Source organism: Ranitomeya variabilis, chromosome 5, assembly GCF_051348905.1.
Source record: "Ranitomeya variabilis isolate aRanVar5 chromosome 5, aRanVar5.hap1, whole genome shotgun sequence".
NCBI lineage: Eukaryota > Metazoa > Chordata > Amphibia > Anura > Dendrobatidae > Ranitomeya > Ranitomeya variabilis.
In genome coordinates this window covers 259,958,781-259,974,116 of record NC_135236.1, presented here as the reverse complement: position 1 = coordinate 259,974,116, position 15,336 = coordinate 259,958,781, and the positions used below count along the sequence as shown (strand labels likewise).

Here is a 15,336-nt window from a genome sequence, read left to right as displayed (position 1 = left end):
AGCCATATAGTAACAATAAAAATGAGACCCCTCTCTTCAGCTGCCTCACCAGCCCTGACTGCACCTAACTGGAGGTCATGCTGCCCCCTCAATTACCTCAGACCCGCGTGCAGGTGCTCAGCCAGAACCACCGTAGAATGGGTCCACTTTCTGAATAGAATACTGCCATACAGATAACACATAATACCGCCATATAGATCACACATAAAACCACCATATAATTCTCACATAATACTGCCACATAGATAGATCACACATAATCCCACAATATAGTTCTCATATAATCCCGTCATATAGTTCTTATATTATTGCACCATACTGATCAAACATAATACAACCATACATATCACATATAATACTGTCATATAGATCACACATAATGCCATCATACAGGTCACACATAATAATTAGCGGCATCAAGTGTGGTCTATATGGCAGTGCTATGTTAAAAATATACATTATATGGTGGCATCATGTGTGATCTATATGGCAGTTTTATGTAATAAATATATCCAGCAATATTATGTTTGATCTATATGGCAGCATTATGTAAAAAATATATATGGCAACATTACGTACGGTCCATATTACAGTATTATGTAATAGATATATCTGGCGGCACTATGTATGACCTATATGGCAGTACTATGTAATAAATATATGTGGAGGTATAATGTGTGGTCTTTATGAGTATTATGTTATAAAATATATATGGCGGCATTATGTATGACCTATATGGCAGTATTATGTAATAAATATATATGGTGGTATATTTATTATGCAAAGGCAGGAAAGTTGTGAGCTATGCCCTTCTGTGACCCCCACAATTATTATATTTATTTTATTTTTTTTGGGGGGGAGGCAACTAGACCATATGCTTTGTTGCCCTATGATTTGTATGTACGCCCTTGGTGACGATCCTCACAGCTTGTCCTGAAAGACACGAGGCTTGCGGTGTCAGTGAGATTGAGGTGGGTTTCAGGGAGCACGAGATGGGTGTCGGGGAGTATGGGGTGGGTATCAGGGGGCATGGGGTGAGTGTCAGGGAGTATGGGGTGGGTATCAGGGGGGCATGGGGTGGGTATCAGGGGGGCATGGGGTGAGTGTCAGGGAGTATGGGGTGAGTGTCAGGGAGTATGGGGTGAGTGTCAGGGAGTATGGGGTGGGTGTCAGGGGGCATGGGGTGAGTGTCAGGGGGCATGGGGTGAGTGTCAGTGAGCTTAGTGTGGGTGTCAGGGCCCAGCCACAGTCTTTCCTCTTCTGCTCCCTGGATCACTAGTCTCAGACTGCTGCCACCTGCCCTCTGCTCTGGAATGTATAGTAGGAAGATCAGGCAGGAGACCTGAGGAGCTGCAGGACTACGACACTTAGGAGCTCAGTCCTGGCATACTGGGACTTGTAGTGACACAGCAGCTAGAGCTTGCTGAGTGTCATCACCCCCTGGGGTCTGCTTCCTTGTGCCAACCATAGCCCAAGTGTTAGAACAATATTATTGTGCCAACCATAGCCGACCTCTTTACACTGTGCAGACCTTTCACTTGATCCATAGGTGAAGCCCCCAGACTGCTGCCTGCCTGCACACTGATCTTCCTGCACAGCAGGCAGCGAAGGGTTAACCATTACTGGCCAGCCTGGATGCCGCCCCTTGTAACCACCCAAGGATTCCCGGCTGCAGAGAGTTGCTCTATTTTTAGAAACACGGACTCCAGGCTGCACCTACAGTCACTGTGTGAGTGTGATGAGGTGCAACACATCCAGGCTCCAGCCGCAAATCAGTGCTGCACAGAGAAGCAGCAGACATAACGCTCCATATACAGGGAGACACGCTGCTGCGGGGGGATTTCTGGCCCCTGGACTGAGGGAGGAAGCTTTCAGCAAGACAGTGCAGGTCGGCAGTGATGGCAGCCTGTACTGTAATACTAATTACAGGCTGCGATCACTGCTAGCACTGCAGATACTTACCCTGGACCCTCGCTCCCAGCAGCTTCTCCCCAACATCTTCGGTAATCGCAGCCCACAGCAAACAAAATGGCCGCGATCTCCTCTCACAGCTGTGACGCGGCAGCTCAGTGGGCGTGGCCAAGTCACAGCTGTGAGGCAGGAGATGGGGTCGGAGTCCGACTGCAGGCTCCTATGTACATGGCTGCCGTAAGTGAGGAGTGCAAGTGTCGTGCCCAGACACTTACACCCACACTAATGAAAATGGCGGCCTCCAGTGGCCAAAGTAAAAGGGAATAAATAAAAAAAGTATGAAAGTAGTACATTTAGTTTTGTATTAAAAATAATTGATTATATAATCAATAATTATTAATACAAAAATTAAAATCACGGCACCCTCCCTTTAAGAGATTATTTTCTTTCTGACAGTATAATATCCATTAGTTCCTTTCACAAAGCCAACGAGATACAAAGGATATAATTCTGGCTGTCCCTTGCTCGAAAAATCTAAAAATAATACATTTAGATTGCCAAAACAGCAACTTTGCTGACTGTTGAAAAACGGCTTGTTTTAGGACAATTGTTTAGAGAAGTTTGTGATCCTAAGCATGTACTAAAATTTGAAATACTTAAAACGGGTTTTCCCACCAACAAAGTATATTTTAATCAATAGATCTTGGAATAAAATTAAGTCCCACAATTGAATGTGTAAAAGGAAAAAAAAAGGGTTGAGAATCTTATAAATGTGTCCCTCCTGTGTAATGTCTGTGTCCGACTGTACAAGAACATGGTCTGGTCATACCACAGCTTCTGGACAGGGGAACACATGGGATTGCAGCTGATTCTTTCTGTGAGGTAAAACATGTCAAACAGGCAGGGAAGTGTTTTAGGACACAGAAATATGTCCCAGATCCAATTGTGGAACTTACCTTTATAAGATGATCTATTAATAGAAATGTACTTTTTGCATTGGACAACCACTAACTATACAGTCAGTTAGTATACTGCAAAGAACACGGAGTAAAAACTAGGGTACTATTGCACTAATTAAATATACAGATGGATAAAACACATCTATAATGATAGCTTCTTTAACATTAGCAAGCTGGAAAGAGGGACTGTGCTCCTCTAAACATGTTGGTATTTTTTGCCCCAACAGGATACCGTACTTGGCAGCCAGTGCCGTCACATGCCTTCTCATCGCCAATACGTGGCTACCAGAGACGACATTGGCCAAAGCCCCCTGGTTCCAATATGCACGCTTTACTGAGGACACCAGAGGGATTCACTCCAGTGCCTGAACTGAACATAGGTTATTGTTGACTCATCACCCACTGGATCCTTTTTCATGGTCAAGACCATCTCTCCCGAATACAGGACTGCTCTCGGATTAAGTGGACCTCCACATTTCCTGACCAGGAGGCTTTTGATGCTTGGTTGGGTCCACTTAATGGCAGGTTAGAATTTTCTTTGGGAGATGTTCTACATTGACTAGCTATCACTTTGCTGATTTTTGTAGTCTAATTTGATATTTCCTTATCTAAAGCTCCTTATTGGTTATACTGTATTGTAGGTGTCTATTTAGATTTCAAACGGTTTTTACTCCATGTTTATTACAGTTTCTCACGGGTCAGTACACAGGGCCCGTTGGTATGCCAGCAGCCATCAGCATGCATTTATGTTTTCCACCCTTTGGTGGGCCCTAGTTTTAAAAAACAAGCAGGCAAATGTTTTACCTCACAGAAAGAATCAGCAGTGCTATCCAGTCTGTATACTCTCTTTTGCTTCCTTTAGCACAATTTATAAGATTATCTCAGCACAAGAACATTTTTTCTTTATTTAAACACATCCAATTGTGGAACTTATTATTCCAAGATCTAGTGATTAAAATGCACTTTGTTGGTGGGAAAACCCTTTTTAAGTTTTTGTCCAAGACTACAATATTGATTATCTTATTATCTTTAGGATAGGTTATCAATATCAGATCAGTGGGGGGGTCCAGAAGCTGGCACCACCCCTGCTGGAACTACATGTACATATGAAATGGGTTGGAGATTGTAGCAGGCTAGTGTGAGACATACATAGATTAGGTACACCATGCAGCACATTTCTCCATCACAGCGAAAAAAATACATTAAAATCAGGAGAGGCATGGAGGATGACTACACACAATCGTACCCGGTCTAAGCACAAATACTGTGCATGTGCAATGCATTTAATCCAAATCTGCATGCTACGCATTTGATGGGGGGGGGGGGTAAGTGAAAAATAAAAATGCAAAAAACATTTAATATTTGAAAAAGTGCACCTACAAATGCCATCAGCTGAAAAGCTGCAACTAAAAACAGCAAGCAATCTGCAATACAGATCTTCTAGTTCAATTTGAGCAATTCTCAATTTAGATTGCACTGCCAGGAACCTATTACAACTTGTCATTGTAAATTATGCAGAAATGTTGTGTACGAGACATAATATATTTAACTTGCTGCATTGTGGCATAAAAATAAAATTATGTGACTGGTAAAATATTCAGTAAATGCAGACCGGGAACATGTACATTGTGTATAATGAAATTGCCTTTTTGTATATTTAAGAAATATAGAATATTCAAATGTTTCTATATAGCTATTCAACATAGCTTTCTAATCCAGCTATGAGGACTACATGGACATGAATATATGTATATGGGTAAGTTCACACAGGACGTTTTTGCTGCGTTCTTATGCTAATTTTCAGCTGCTTTTTACAGTACCAGCAAAACCTATGAGATTTCAGAAATCTCATGCACACACATTGGCTTTTTGTGTGATAAGTATTTTGTGCTTTTGCTGCGTTTTTTGGACAGAGCATGTCACATCTTTCAGCGTTTTTCACTCATTGACTTGAATGGGTGTTGAAAAAACACAGCAAAAACACAGGTATCATTATTTGCTGCGTCTCAAGGACATTAGCATGGACAAAGGGAAAAAAACACACCAAAAACACAACCAAACGCACCTAAACCTGTGTTTTTGACGCTTCTTTCCTGCCAAGAAGATCAGGTTTTGCTAAAGAAAAAAAAAAAAAAAGCAGCAAAAACGTCGTGTGAACTTGCCCTATACTTCCCCTATTTTGGAGACCTCTAAAAAACCATTAATGCCCCTCCTTGCAGTGCTTAAGTTTCACAACATTGATAAAACCCCCATCTACACCAAGTTTTTTCGGCCAGCATCATATCTGGCATAGAAGGTAGTTTATGCCAATGTGAGAGAGGGAGCAAGTGCAAACCTTTGTATGTAGTGATGCATGAGTAATCTGGCTGGTTGCCCGTCAGCACACTCCAACAGTGCCTATAAAAACGTGCCCAAAGAGCCACCTCCGTACCAGGCACAACCCGGAGTGTCTTACTCAGCAACAATAGTGCAGGGAGAAGAATGTGGAGGGGATATCCTTTCTGGTGCAAACCAATACAAGTCAGTACTGAGAAGGTTTCAAGCATCTGGGGAATCAGCATGAAGTTATAGGTCAGAGGAGAAATGTGAGAAAATCAAGGGGAGATTAAAGGAAAAATAGGAGGTAGAACTTGCCAGCGCTCTCTATAAGCTATCTAAATACTAACTACGCAAAAGGCATTAAGCAAGCCAAGTAGCGCAGCGCATGCCAAACCAACCACATCTACAAGATTATACAGCATTCACTGCACACGTTTTTGGCACAAGTCAATACACACATACATACTGAATCTAAAAACATACAAAACATTACTGTTTGACTGTAAATCCATAAACAACGTTGGTTCTGGTTATACATATGCAGTAACACTAGATACAATTTATTGCGTACAAAAATAACCCATCTGAAATAGTGTGTGTCTACTCATTTGGCTAAGTAAGGCGTACCATTTAAGTTTTTGCATTTGATCCACAAGAATACTCACAGCGTGCTGCATGCGCACTGCCTCCAGTGGGTAGTCTCCCTTAGCAGTTTCCCCAGAAAGCATGATACAGTCTGCCCCATCCAATACTGCGTTGGCCACATCACTGCCTTCAGCACGAGTTGGACGTGGCTTTTTGATCATGCTCTCAAGCATCTGCAAAGCATAAGGTCGACAAACTTTGTCAGTGTTTTGATACCAAGGATGTGACCATCGGTCATATGACTGTAAAGAACAGTATTACCTGTGTGGCGCAGATCACGGGTTTGCCAGCACGATTGCACCGACCAATCATCATCTTTTGAGCAAGGAACACTTTTTCGGCTGGGATCTCAATACCAAGGTCCCCACGAGCCACCATGATGCCATCACTAGCGTCTAAGATTTCATCAAATCTAGAAGTTGAAAACAATAAAAAAAAAAAAACACAAGCAGTTATGTCAATTTTCTTTAAAGACACAAGTTTTAATAAATGCAGTTTCTCCCCCAAATCTTCAAATATTGGCATATTGCTAGAATAGGCCATCACACTGGAGTTCAACCTCGTGGACCCCTAATGATCCAGAGAATAGAGGGCGTGAACGCATTGGTATAGCGCTCTACTTCACTGTTTACCTGGAAAAATAAACAAAGGATGAGGTGGTACCACAGCATTATACTGCTCCTTTATCCTCAGGATCAGTGAGCATCCCAGATTATGTTCCAATCAATCTACCAATGAAACCTACCTTCGTACTCCTTCATGATTCTCTATCTTGCTTATAATTTTGATGTTTTTCCCTTTCTCCCCCAAAACGTCTCGAACAGCCTGCACATCAGATGCCTTGCGGATAAATGATGCAAAGACCATGTCTACTCCTTGTGCAACTCCAAACTGAAGATCCTGGATGTCTTTGGTGGACACAGCTGGCAAGTCTACAGCAGCACCAGGTAGGTTGACTCCTTTTTTGCTACCGAGAGATCCTCCGTTCTCTACCTCAGTCAAACAATAGTCAGGGCCTAAAAAAGGAGAAATCTTTTTCAAGATGTTTGCTAAGATTTTGAACAAGTATCCACACAATAGCTCCCCTTCCTTTTCACAGTTATGTGAAAATGCATAAGATCAGAAATGTTTTTGGATTTTTCCTTCTTGAAACCTTTACACACCACTACAGGTCAACATCCAAGAAGAAAAAAGGAGAGGAAAAACAACAAAGCCCTAAGTAAAACTTTAAAAAAGAGATTCAATGGTAAAGCTGATCATATACTAGATGGCAGTTCCTACCACCTTTCCTCCCCTCAACTTGCCCAAACATAAATGGTAATTTTAAATGGGAAAAGCTGGCAGGGAGCTTAGGTGGACTAACCTAGTCTTCGGATATGGTCCCTGGCCAGATCTTCCAAGTATATTTTCTCTGACTCTGAAATGCCAAATGGTTTCAGAGAATATACCTGATAGCAATCATTTATAAGTTGATATCAACACCATCCACAGATAGATCAGGGAACATTATCATCCTACAGGTTCAAGCGCAAGGAATGCGATATCAACCCAAATTTTAGATAGGTCAGGTTTGACCCAAGTCTGCTTGGAAATATGGTGGTCACATTATTCCACTAGGTGGTTCCTGTTGGAAAATGTGAATATTACAAATTATGTCCTTGCATCAATCTTGCCTTACATACAATTAGCTATACTCCTCTCACGTGACCAGGAGTAGGTGTGAGGGGTACGGGCGAGACCCTTTATAATACATCTCATCCAGAAAACTTCCTTTCTAAATTAATCCTCAAACCTTGAAGAGGTGTGCCTGTCCGGTTCTTGGGAAAGCAGGATGTGCGTGTGTACTAGCGAGATACCCAGGGCACTACGCCTTATAACATCAGCCAGTATACAACGGCTGACAGCGCTTTACCCCAGCGACACAGCTCGCATCCCCATGCGCTGACATTCCAGGTTCCTCTCAAAGGCATACAGATACGGCACGTATACATTGTGCGTATGTCTTTTACATTACACTAAGATTGTACATGAACATATGCCTCAGCTTGTACTTTTGCCCATGCATATGGAAATACATTAACCCTTCCCTCGTTCCCCCAGGTAGAATGTGACTACCCAGGTTTACCACTACCACGTTGGATGTCTCCACTTAAGAATATAGAATTCCGGCACTCCTCTATACAATACTGTCTGGAATATCCGAATGGATTCTCCTCAGTTCTCACAGGACATTTCTGCATCCTTTATACCTAACTTCTTGCTGTAACCAAGAGTCTTTCAATTGCTTTTTCTTGACTTCCTAATCAGAAGTAGTTTATTTTGTTCACGTTTCTATATATTCTCTCTCCAGGTATACTGGGGCCATGTACATACGACTGTCTTATTATAGGACTTACGACTTTTAATAATAAGAATATTCTCACTAGGATTATGGTTTTGTGCAGTTTATTTTTGTTTTACAATTAATTTATTTGCCATATTAGTCCAATACATGACATACTATTTTTCTTTCTGTATATCCCTTCTAGTTTCTGATGAAGGTGTGAGTACAGACTGAAAACGTTCAAATTAATGTATGCAAAATAAACAGAACTCTTATTTTCAACACCATCTTAAGAGGCATCTCGCTGACCTATTAAACAGAGGGGAATTGTGGTGTGGATGTGTGAACATACTGTGGTGGCCATTTCGCTGGATGTCAGCATATGGAGATAGGCAAGTGTGATATAGTCTAGTCTTCTTTCGTTAATTTACTTTATATTTTGTTAAGAAATCTAAAATCCAAATTTGGGGTTGTTACCTTATAAAAAAAAACACACACTTTCTTCTAGGTACACTTGCAGTTTTTGAAGGAATTCTGAAGGGAGATTTTTCAAAGAAGCTTTGATGACTACATCCACAGAAGATCTGTGGTAAGTTTTCTGCAAACCCTTCTGTTTCTTCATGCAATCCCAAAACAGACTGTTACGCTGGGGTCATACGATCGTATATTCTCTCAAGAGAATCGCCTCGCTTATGTTAATTCCACTCTGCTCAAACTTTGAGCTGAGTGTCATCTTACTGTGATCCAATTTTCTTGCATGAGAAAAATCGGAGCACAAGTGTGGAGAAGATGGAGAACTCAATTTCTACATCTTCTCCATTGTCTAAGTCTGCAGAAATAACACTTGTATGGGTGCACATCAGCCTGTTACTCAAAGCATGCTGCGATTTATTTCTCATGCCGGATTTGTGTCATGGATAATTATCTTTGTGTTTTTCAGCATTGAAGACACCAAGAAATTGGCAATGTTGGGGACCATAGACTTGGTAGTCGGCCAATGAAACATACTTCAGCAGATGAGACAGATCATGCTTACTTCCCTTTGAAATCAGTACATCTTCAGCAGTGCCATCGGATCAGAAATGGCAGCAGCCAATGGGACAGAGCTACACCCATTTGCCATTTTAAAAAAAGTCTGCCTAGAAGTGGTCTTCAGCACGGAATTGCAATAAAAAAAAAAAAGTCATACCTTCAACATGGAAACAAGGCCAAGTGACTTAATATTCATAAAAATAATGGCAGTGAGGTGCAGAAATTGGCAGCAGGTTCCCTGCAAGTTTGAGGCTGCATTTCAGGAGATGGGAATTTGGTTAAGCTTAATAGTGTCCTCTATGCTGAGAAATGCAGGCAGATACTTATCAATCATGTAATACCAACAGGGAAGCATCCGATTGTCCCCAAGTTTATTCTGTAGGAGGACAACACCACCAATCATACAGCCAGTCATTATCTTCAGCAAAAAGAAAAATGAGGAATCCTGGAAGTAATGAAATTACCCCAACGTGGACCGGATCTTGATGTGGAGTCTGTCTTGGATTATATAAAGACATAAGGATTTGCACAAGCCAACATAAACAGATCTATGGTTAGTTTACCAAGATGTTTAAAATAATCAGGCAGCAGAGTTCCTTTAAATACTGTGCAAGGTTAACTAGAAGAATTCATGCTTTGATGCTGTGCAAGTCACACCAAATATTGATTTAATTTAGATTTCTATTTTGGTCTGTGACTTTGCATTTTGTGAACTATTAACACCTCTGTGTTTGAAAGCATTTGTCTGCACACCCCTGTTAAAACACCACTAAAAAAAAAAATATCATTTTGGAGGGGTAAACAAAACACTAGACAAAAAGAAAATGGTTTAGTAAGTGTGAACACCCTCTTATCAGTGGGGATGCGGTTATGTTCAAAATTAGCCAATCACATTTAAACTCATCTTAAGTAGTAGTCCGTACACAGCTGCCATCATTCACAGTCATTCTGATTAATTAACTGTAGGATTTTCCTGACATTTTCTTAGTTACATTTTTACAGCAAAACCTATAGACGCCACAGTTTTGGGGCGGTTTTTTAACAGCTGAGAGTGGGGCTTCAACGAGTCTTGCATCATATCCTTCAAGCATCTGCTAAACAGCTGAGAATGAAGAGGTATGTCACCTTTCAGCACAACAGCCAGAGGAATATCAAAGTTTTAGAAAGGCCCAGCCAGAGCCCAGACCCGAATACAATTGACAAAGAAAAAAAAAAAAAAAAAAAAAAAAAAAAAATCAGTGGATTGACACGAATAGGACTGTACACAAGCGATCCCCTCATAATCTGACAGATTTGGAGCGCTATTACAAGGAAAAGTGGCCAAAGATAGCCAATTCTAGATGTGCCATGGGGAGACTGAATGTCATCATTAATTAAAAAGCATAATTCAAGTATTAGTTTAACCCCTTCATGACCCAGCCTATTTTGGCCTTAATGACCTTGCCGTTTTTTGAAATTCTGACCAGTGTCCCTTTATGAGGTAATAACTTAGGAACGCTTCAACGGATCGTAGCGATTCTGAGATTGTTTTCTCGTGACATATTGGGCTTCATGTTAGTGGTAAATTTAGGTCGATAATTTTTGCGTTTATTTGTGAAAAAATTGGAAATTTGGCAAAAATTTTGAAAATTTCGCAATTTTCACATTTTGAATTTTTATTCTGTTAAATCAGAGTTATGTGACACAAAATAGTTAATAAATAACATTTCCCACATGTCTACTTTACATCAGCACAATTTTGGAAACAAATTTTTTTTTTTGCTAGGAAGTTATAAGGGTTAAAAGTTGACCAGCGATTTCTCATTTTTACAACAAAATTTACAAAACCATTTGATTAAGGGACCACCTCACATTTGAAGTCAGATTGAGGGGTCTACATGGCTGAAAATACCCAAAAGTGACACCATTCTAAAAACTGCACCCCTCAAGGTGCTCAAAACCACATTCAAGAAGTTTATTAACCCTTCAGGTGTTTCACAGCAGCAGAAGCAACATAGAAGGAAAAAATGAACATTTAACTTTTTAGTCACAAAAATGATCTTTTAGCAACAATTTGTTTATTTTACCAAGGGTAAAAGGAGAAACTGGACCACAAAAGTTGTTGTCCAATTTCTCCTGAGTACACGGATACCTCATATGTGGGGGTAAACCACTGTTTGGGCGCACGGCAGAGCTCGGAAGTGAAGGAGCGCCATTTGACTTTTTGAATGAAAAATTAGCTCCAATCTTTAGTGGACACCATGTCGCGTTTGGAGAGCCTCCGTGTGCCTAAACATTGGAGCACCCCCACAAGTGACCCCATTTTGGAAACTAGACCCCCCAAGGAACTTATCTAGATGCATAGTGAGCACTTTGAACCCCAAGGTGCTTCACAAATTGATCTGTAAAAATAAAAAAAGTACTTTTTTTCACAAAAATTTTCATTTAGCCTCAATTTTTTTCATTTTCACATGGGCAACAGATAAAATGGATCCTAAAATTTGTTGGGCAATTTCTCCTGAGTACACTGATACCTCATATGTGGGGGTAAACCACTGTTTGGGCGCACGGCAGAGCTCGGAAGTGAAGGAGCGCCATTTGACTTTTTGACATACATAGTGTACATCAGGTTGGTGTGTGTGTGTGTTGTAGTGTATGTCAGGTTGGTGTGTGTGGCGTATACTACACCACACACACCAACCTGACATACGCCACACCACACACCAACCTGACATACACTACACCACACACCAACCTGATGTAGTGTCAGGTTGGTGAGTGTGGCGTAGTGTACATCAGGTTAATGTGTAGTGTACATGTGGTGTAGTGTACGTCAGGTTGGTATGTGGTGTAGTGTACGTCAGGTTGTTGTATGTGGTGTAGTGTACACCACACACACGCACCAACCTGACGTACACTACACCACACACCAACCTGACATACACTACACCACACACACCAACCTGACGTACACCACACACCAACCTGACATACACTACAACACACACACACACCAACCTGACGTAGGGTCAGGTTGGCGTGTGTGGTGTAGTGTACGTCAGGTTGGTGTGTAGTGTACATGTGGTGTAGTGTACGTCTGGTGTGTGTGGCGTATACTACACACACCAACCTGACGTACACACCACACACCAACCTGACATACATTACACCACACACACCAACCTGACGTAGGGTCAGGTTGGTGTGTGTGGTGTAGTGTACGTCAGGTTGGTATGTGGTGTAGTGTACGTCAGGTTGGTACGTGTGTGTGTGGTGTACACTACACCACACACCAACCTGACATACACTACACCACACACACAAACCTGACGTAGGGTCAGGTTGGTGTGTGTGGTGTAGTGTACGTCAGGTTGGTATGTGGTGTAGTGTACGTCAGGTTGGTGCGTGTGTGTGGTGTTGTGTATATCAGCCTGGTGTGGGTGAGTTCTGTAGTGGAATATCAGGATGTGGCTAGTCCACGGACGTGTGATGAATTCTGAAGCATTCATCCAAACACAGTCCAGGTTTGTCGGGACACGTTTCACATTGGAAACGAGTTTCCTTTCTTATCCCCCTTTTATAACATACCCGGCACCTTTTTCTTTTTCGCCCCTCTCCGGGAAAATGTTGCCCTGGTACAATACGGGAACCTTGAGTTCCAGGGGTGCTGGGGCCCGCTCCTTCCTCGTCTCCAAACATCAGGGCCTTTATCACCGCCTCCTGGAACTGAAGGTAGGTGTTGTTCTGACCTGCACATCGTGATAGCACGTATGCGTTATACAGTGCCATTTGTACGATGTGCACAGCCAGTTTTTTATACCACACCTTTGTTTTCCGCATGGCACTATAGGGCTGGAGGACTTGATCAGAAAGATCAACTCCCCCCATGTGTTTGTTGTACCCCAGGGCACAGTCCGGTTTGTGGACCTGTGCTGGGGTACCTCGAACGGTGGTGGCCGTGGTGCCGGGACCATGGATTGTGGTCAAGAAAAAGACGTCTCTTTTGTCTTTGAACTTGACCACAAGCATGTTGCCGCTACATTGGGCCCGGCTCTCACCCTTTGGGAGAGCCTGCTCAATTAGCGACAAAGGGAGACCCCTCTTGTTTCTGCGCACAGTACCGCAAGCGACGGTAGCTCTGGCAGAGAGGGATTGAAAGAGTGGGATGCTTGTATAAAAGTTATCAACGTACAGATGGTAACCTTTATCAAGCAGTGGGTGAACCAAATCCCACACTATTTTCCCACTCACCCCCAGAGCGGGTGGACATTCTGGGGGCTGGATACTGCTGTCCTTTCCTTGATAAACTCTAAAGCTGAGCGTGTACCCTGAGGTACTCTCGCAGAGCTTATAGAGCTTAATCCCGTACCTTGCCCGTTTGCTGGGCAGGTACTGACGGAACTGAAGCCGCCCTTTGAAGTGGATGAGGGATTCATCCACACAAATTTCCCTTTGGGGAATGTACACTTCAGCAAATTTGTTGCTGAAGTGTTCGATGATAGACTGTTCAAAATTCGGCCTATCAAAATTCGGGTCATCGCGGGGAAGGATGTCTGTGTTGTCCCTAAAATGTAGAAATTTATGAATCGCTTCAAAACGTTTGCGAATCATAACCATGCCATATATTGGAGTTTGATATAAAATATCAGTACTCCAGTATTGGCGAATTTTTGGTTTCTTCACAATCCCCATGTGAAGGACCAGTCCCCAATATTTCAACATTTCTACAGAGTCAACAGGACTCCAAGTAGTAAATGATGAAACTGGGTTTAGGGAAAAAAATTGCAGGGCGTACAAATTTGTTTGCTCCACCATGAGACTGACAATTGACTCGGAGAAAAAGACTTTGAAAAAGTCTATTTCCCTGAGGTTGGCAGTCTCAAATTGGATTCCTGATTGGGGAATGAAATCAGGAATCCGTGGAGCAAAATTTTCAGGGACGGGGGTCCAGGTGGGGGCACTAGTGCTAGGTTGGGCGTGACTAGAACTAGGTTGGGGGTTACTCACCCTTGGTTGTGGGTCTTCTCCCCCGGCCTCCGACTCTTCTTCCCTGGGCTCTGGACGATTTCTCGTTCTGCGACTTCTTGGTGGTGGCGAGTCTGTGTCACTGGAGGAGGAAGAATGAGAGGAATACAAAAAAGTGGGGTCCTCTCCCTCACTATCAGCTTCGGAGGCAATAAAAGAATATGCCTCCTCTGCCGAGTACAGCCTTTGTGACTGGGATGAGTGGGATGAGCGGGACATTGTGTGTGTGGTGTGTGTAAAAAAAACCTAAGCTTTATTATAGTGTGCGTGTGTGTATGTGCGAGTGTTTAGTGAAACTTTTTACTGCAGGAGGGGACTTTCAGGCGTGGGGGGCTGAGGAGATGCAGGATCCGGCAGCAGCAGCAAGGGGCGCGATCAGCAGGGCGCGGGAGAGATCAGCGGGGCGCAGGAGCGATCACACGGGAGCAATCAGCGGGGCGCGGGAGCGATCAGTGGGGCGCGGGAGCGATCACACGGGAGCAATCAGTGGGGCGCGGGAGCGATCACGCGGGAGCAATCAGCGGGGCGCGGGAGCGATCACACGGGAGCAATCAGCGGGGCGCGGGAGTGATCACGCGGGAGCAATCAGCGGGGCGCGGGAGTGATCACGCGGGAGCGATCAGTGGGGCGCGGGAGCGATCACGCGGGAGCGATCAGCGGGGCACGGGGGAGCTGTCAGGCGAAGGGGCCTGAGGAAATGCAGGAGCCAGCAGCAGCGGGTGGGGGGGGGGGGGGGGGGTGATGGTGATCAGAGTGATCACTGGGGTGGGTGATCTCCGGGGCGGGGGTGATCTCCGGGGCGGGGCAGAAGGTGGCTGTCAGGAGCGGAGGGAAGGAGGGGGCAGGGGAGATGTAGGAGCCTGCAGCAGGGAAGGGTGATCACTGGGCAGGGGGGTGATTTCTGGGGCGTGGGGGAGAGTGGAGGTCAGGGGGGTGGGAAATCGGATGGGGGGGGGGGGGGGGAGGGAGTACCGGAAGGCGGACCAGAAGGCGGCGATCAGCGGACCGGAAGGCGGACAGGTGGCGATCAGCGGGGCACGGGGGAGCTGTCAGGCAAAGGGGCCTGAGGAAATGCAGGAGCCAGGAGCGGGGGGGGGGGGGGGGATGGGGTTGGTGGTGGGGTGATCAGGGGGGCAGGGGGTG

General features: G+C 43.8%; 1 protein-coding gene and 1 long non-coding RNA gene across 6 annotated transcripts in view; one reads left to right on the top strand and one right to left on the bottom strand.

Annotated features, from left to right (window-relative positions):
• Positions 1 to 15,336, bottom strand: part of PKM (pyruvate kinase M1/2) — a 61,416-nt gene that overhangs the window by 19,658 nt on the left and 26,422 nt on the right. For all 5 annotated transcript variants that reach the window (XR_013215690.1, XM_077264159.1, XM_077264161.1 and 2 more), the window contains exons 6-8: positions 6,580 to 6,850; positions 6,096 to 6,246; positions 5,855 to 6,007 (exon numbers count right to left, since the gene is read on the bottom strand). Coding sequence is in view for 4 of the 5 variants with exons in the window: in XM_077264159.1 (XP_077120274.1) it covers positions 5,855 to 6,007; positions 6,096 to 6,246; positions 6,580 to 6,850 (575 nt within the window). In the remaining variant the exon portion in view is untranslated. The remainder of the gene's footprint in view (positions 1 to 5,854; positions 6,008 to 6,095; positions 6,247 to 6,579; positions 6,851 to 15,336) is intronic.
• LOC143775705 (uncharacterized) lies at positions 7,938 to 11,015 on the top strand. Its single transcript, XR_013215692.1, has 3 exons — positions 7,938 to 8,549; positions 8,666 to 8,746; positions 9,098 to 11,015. It is a non-coding gene; the product is annotated as an uncharacterized LOC143775705 (long non-coding RNA).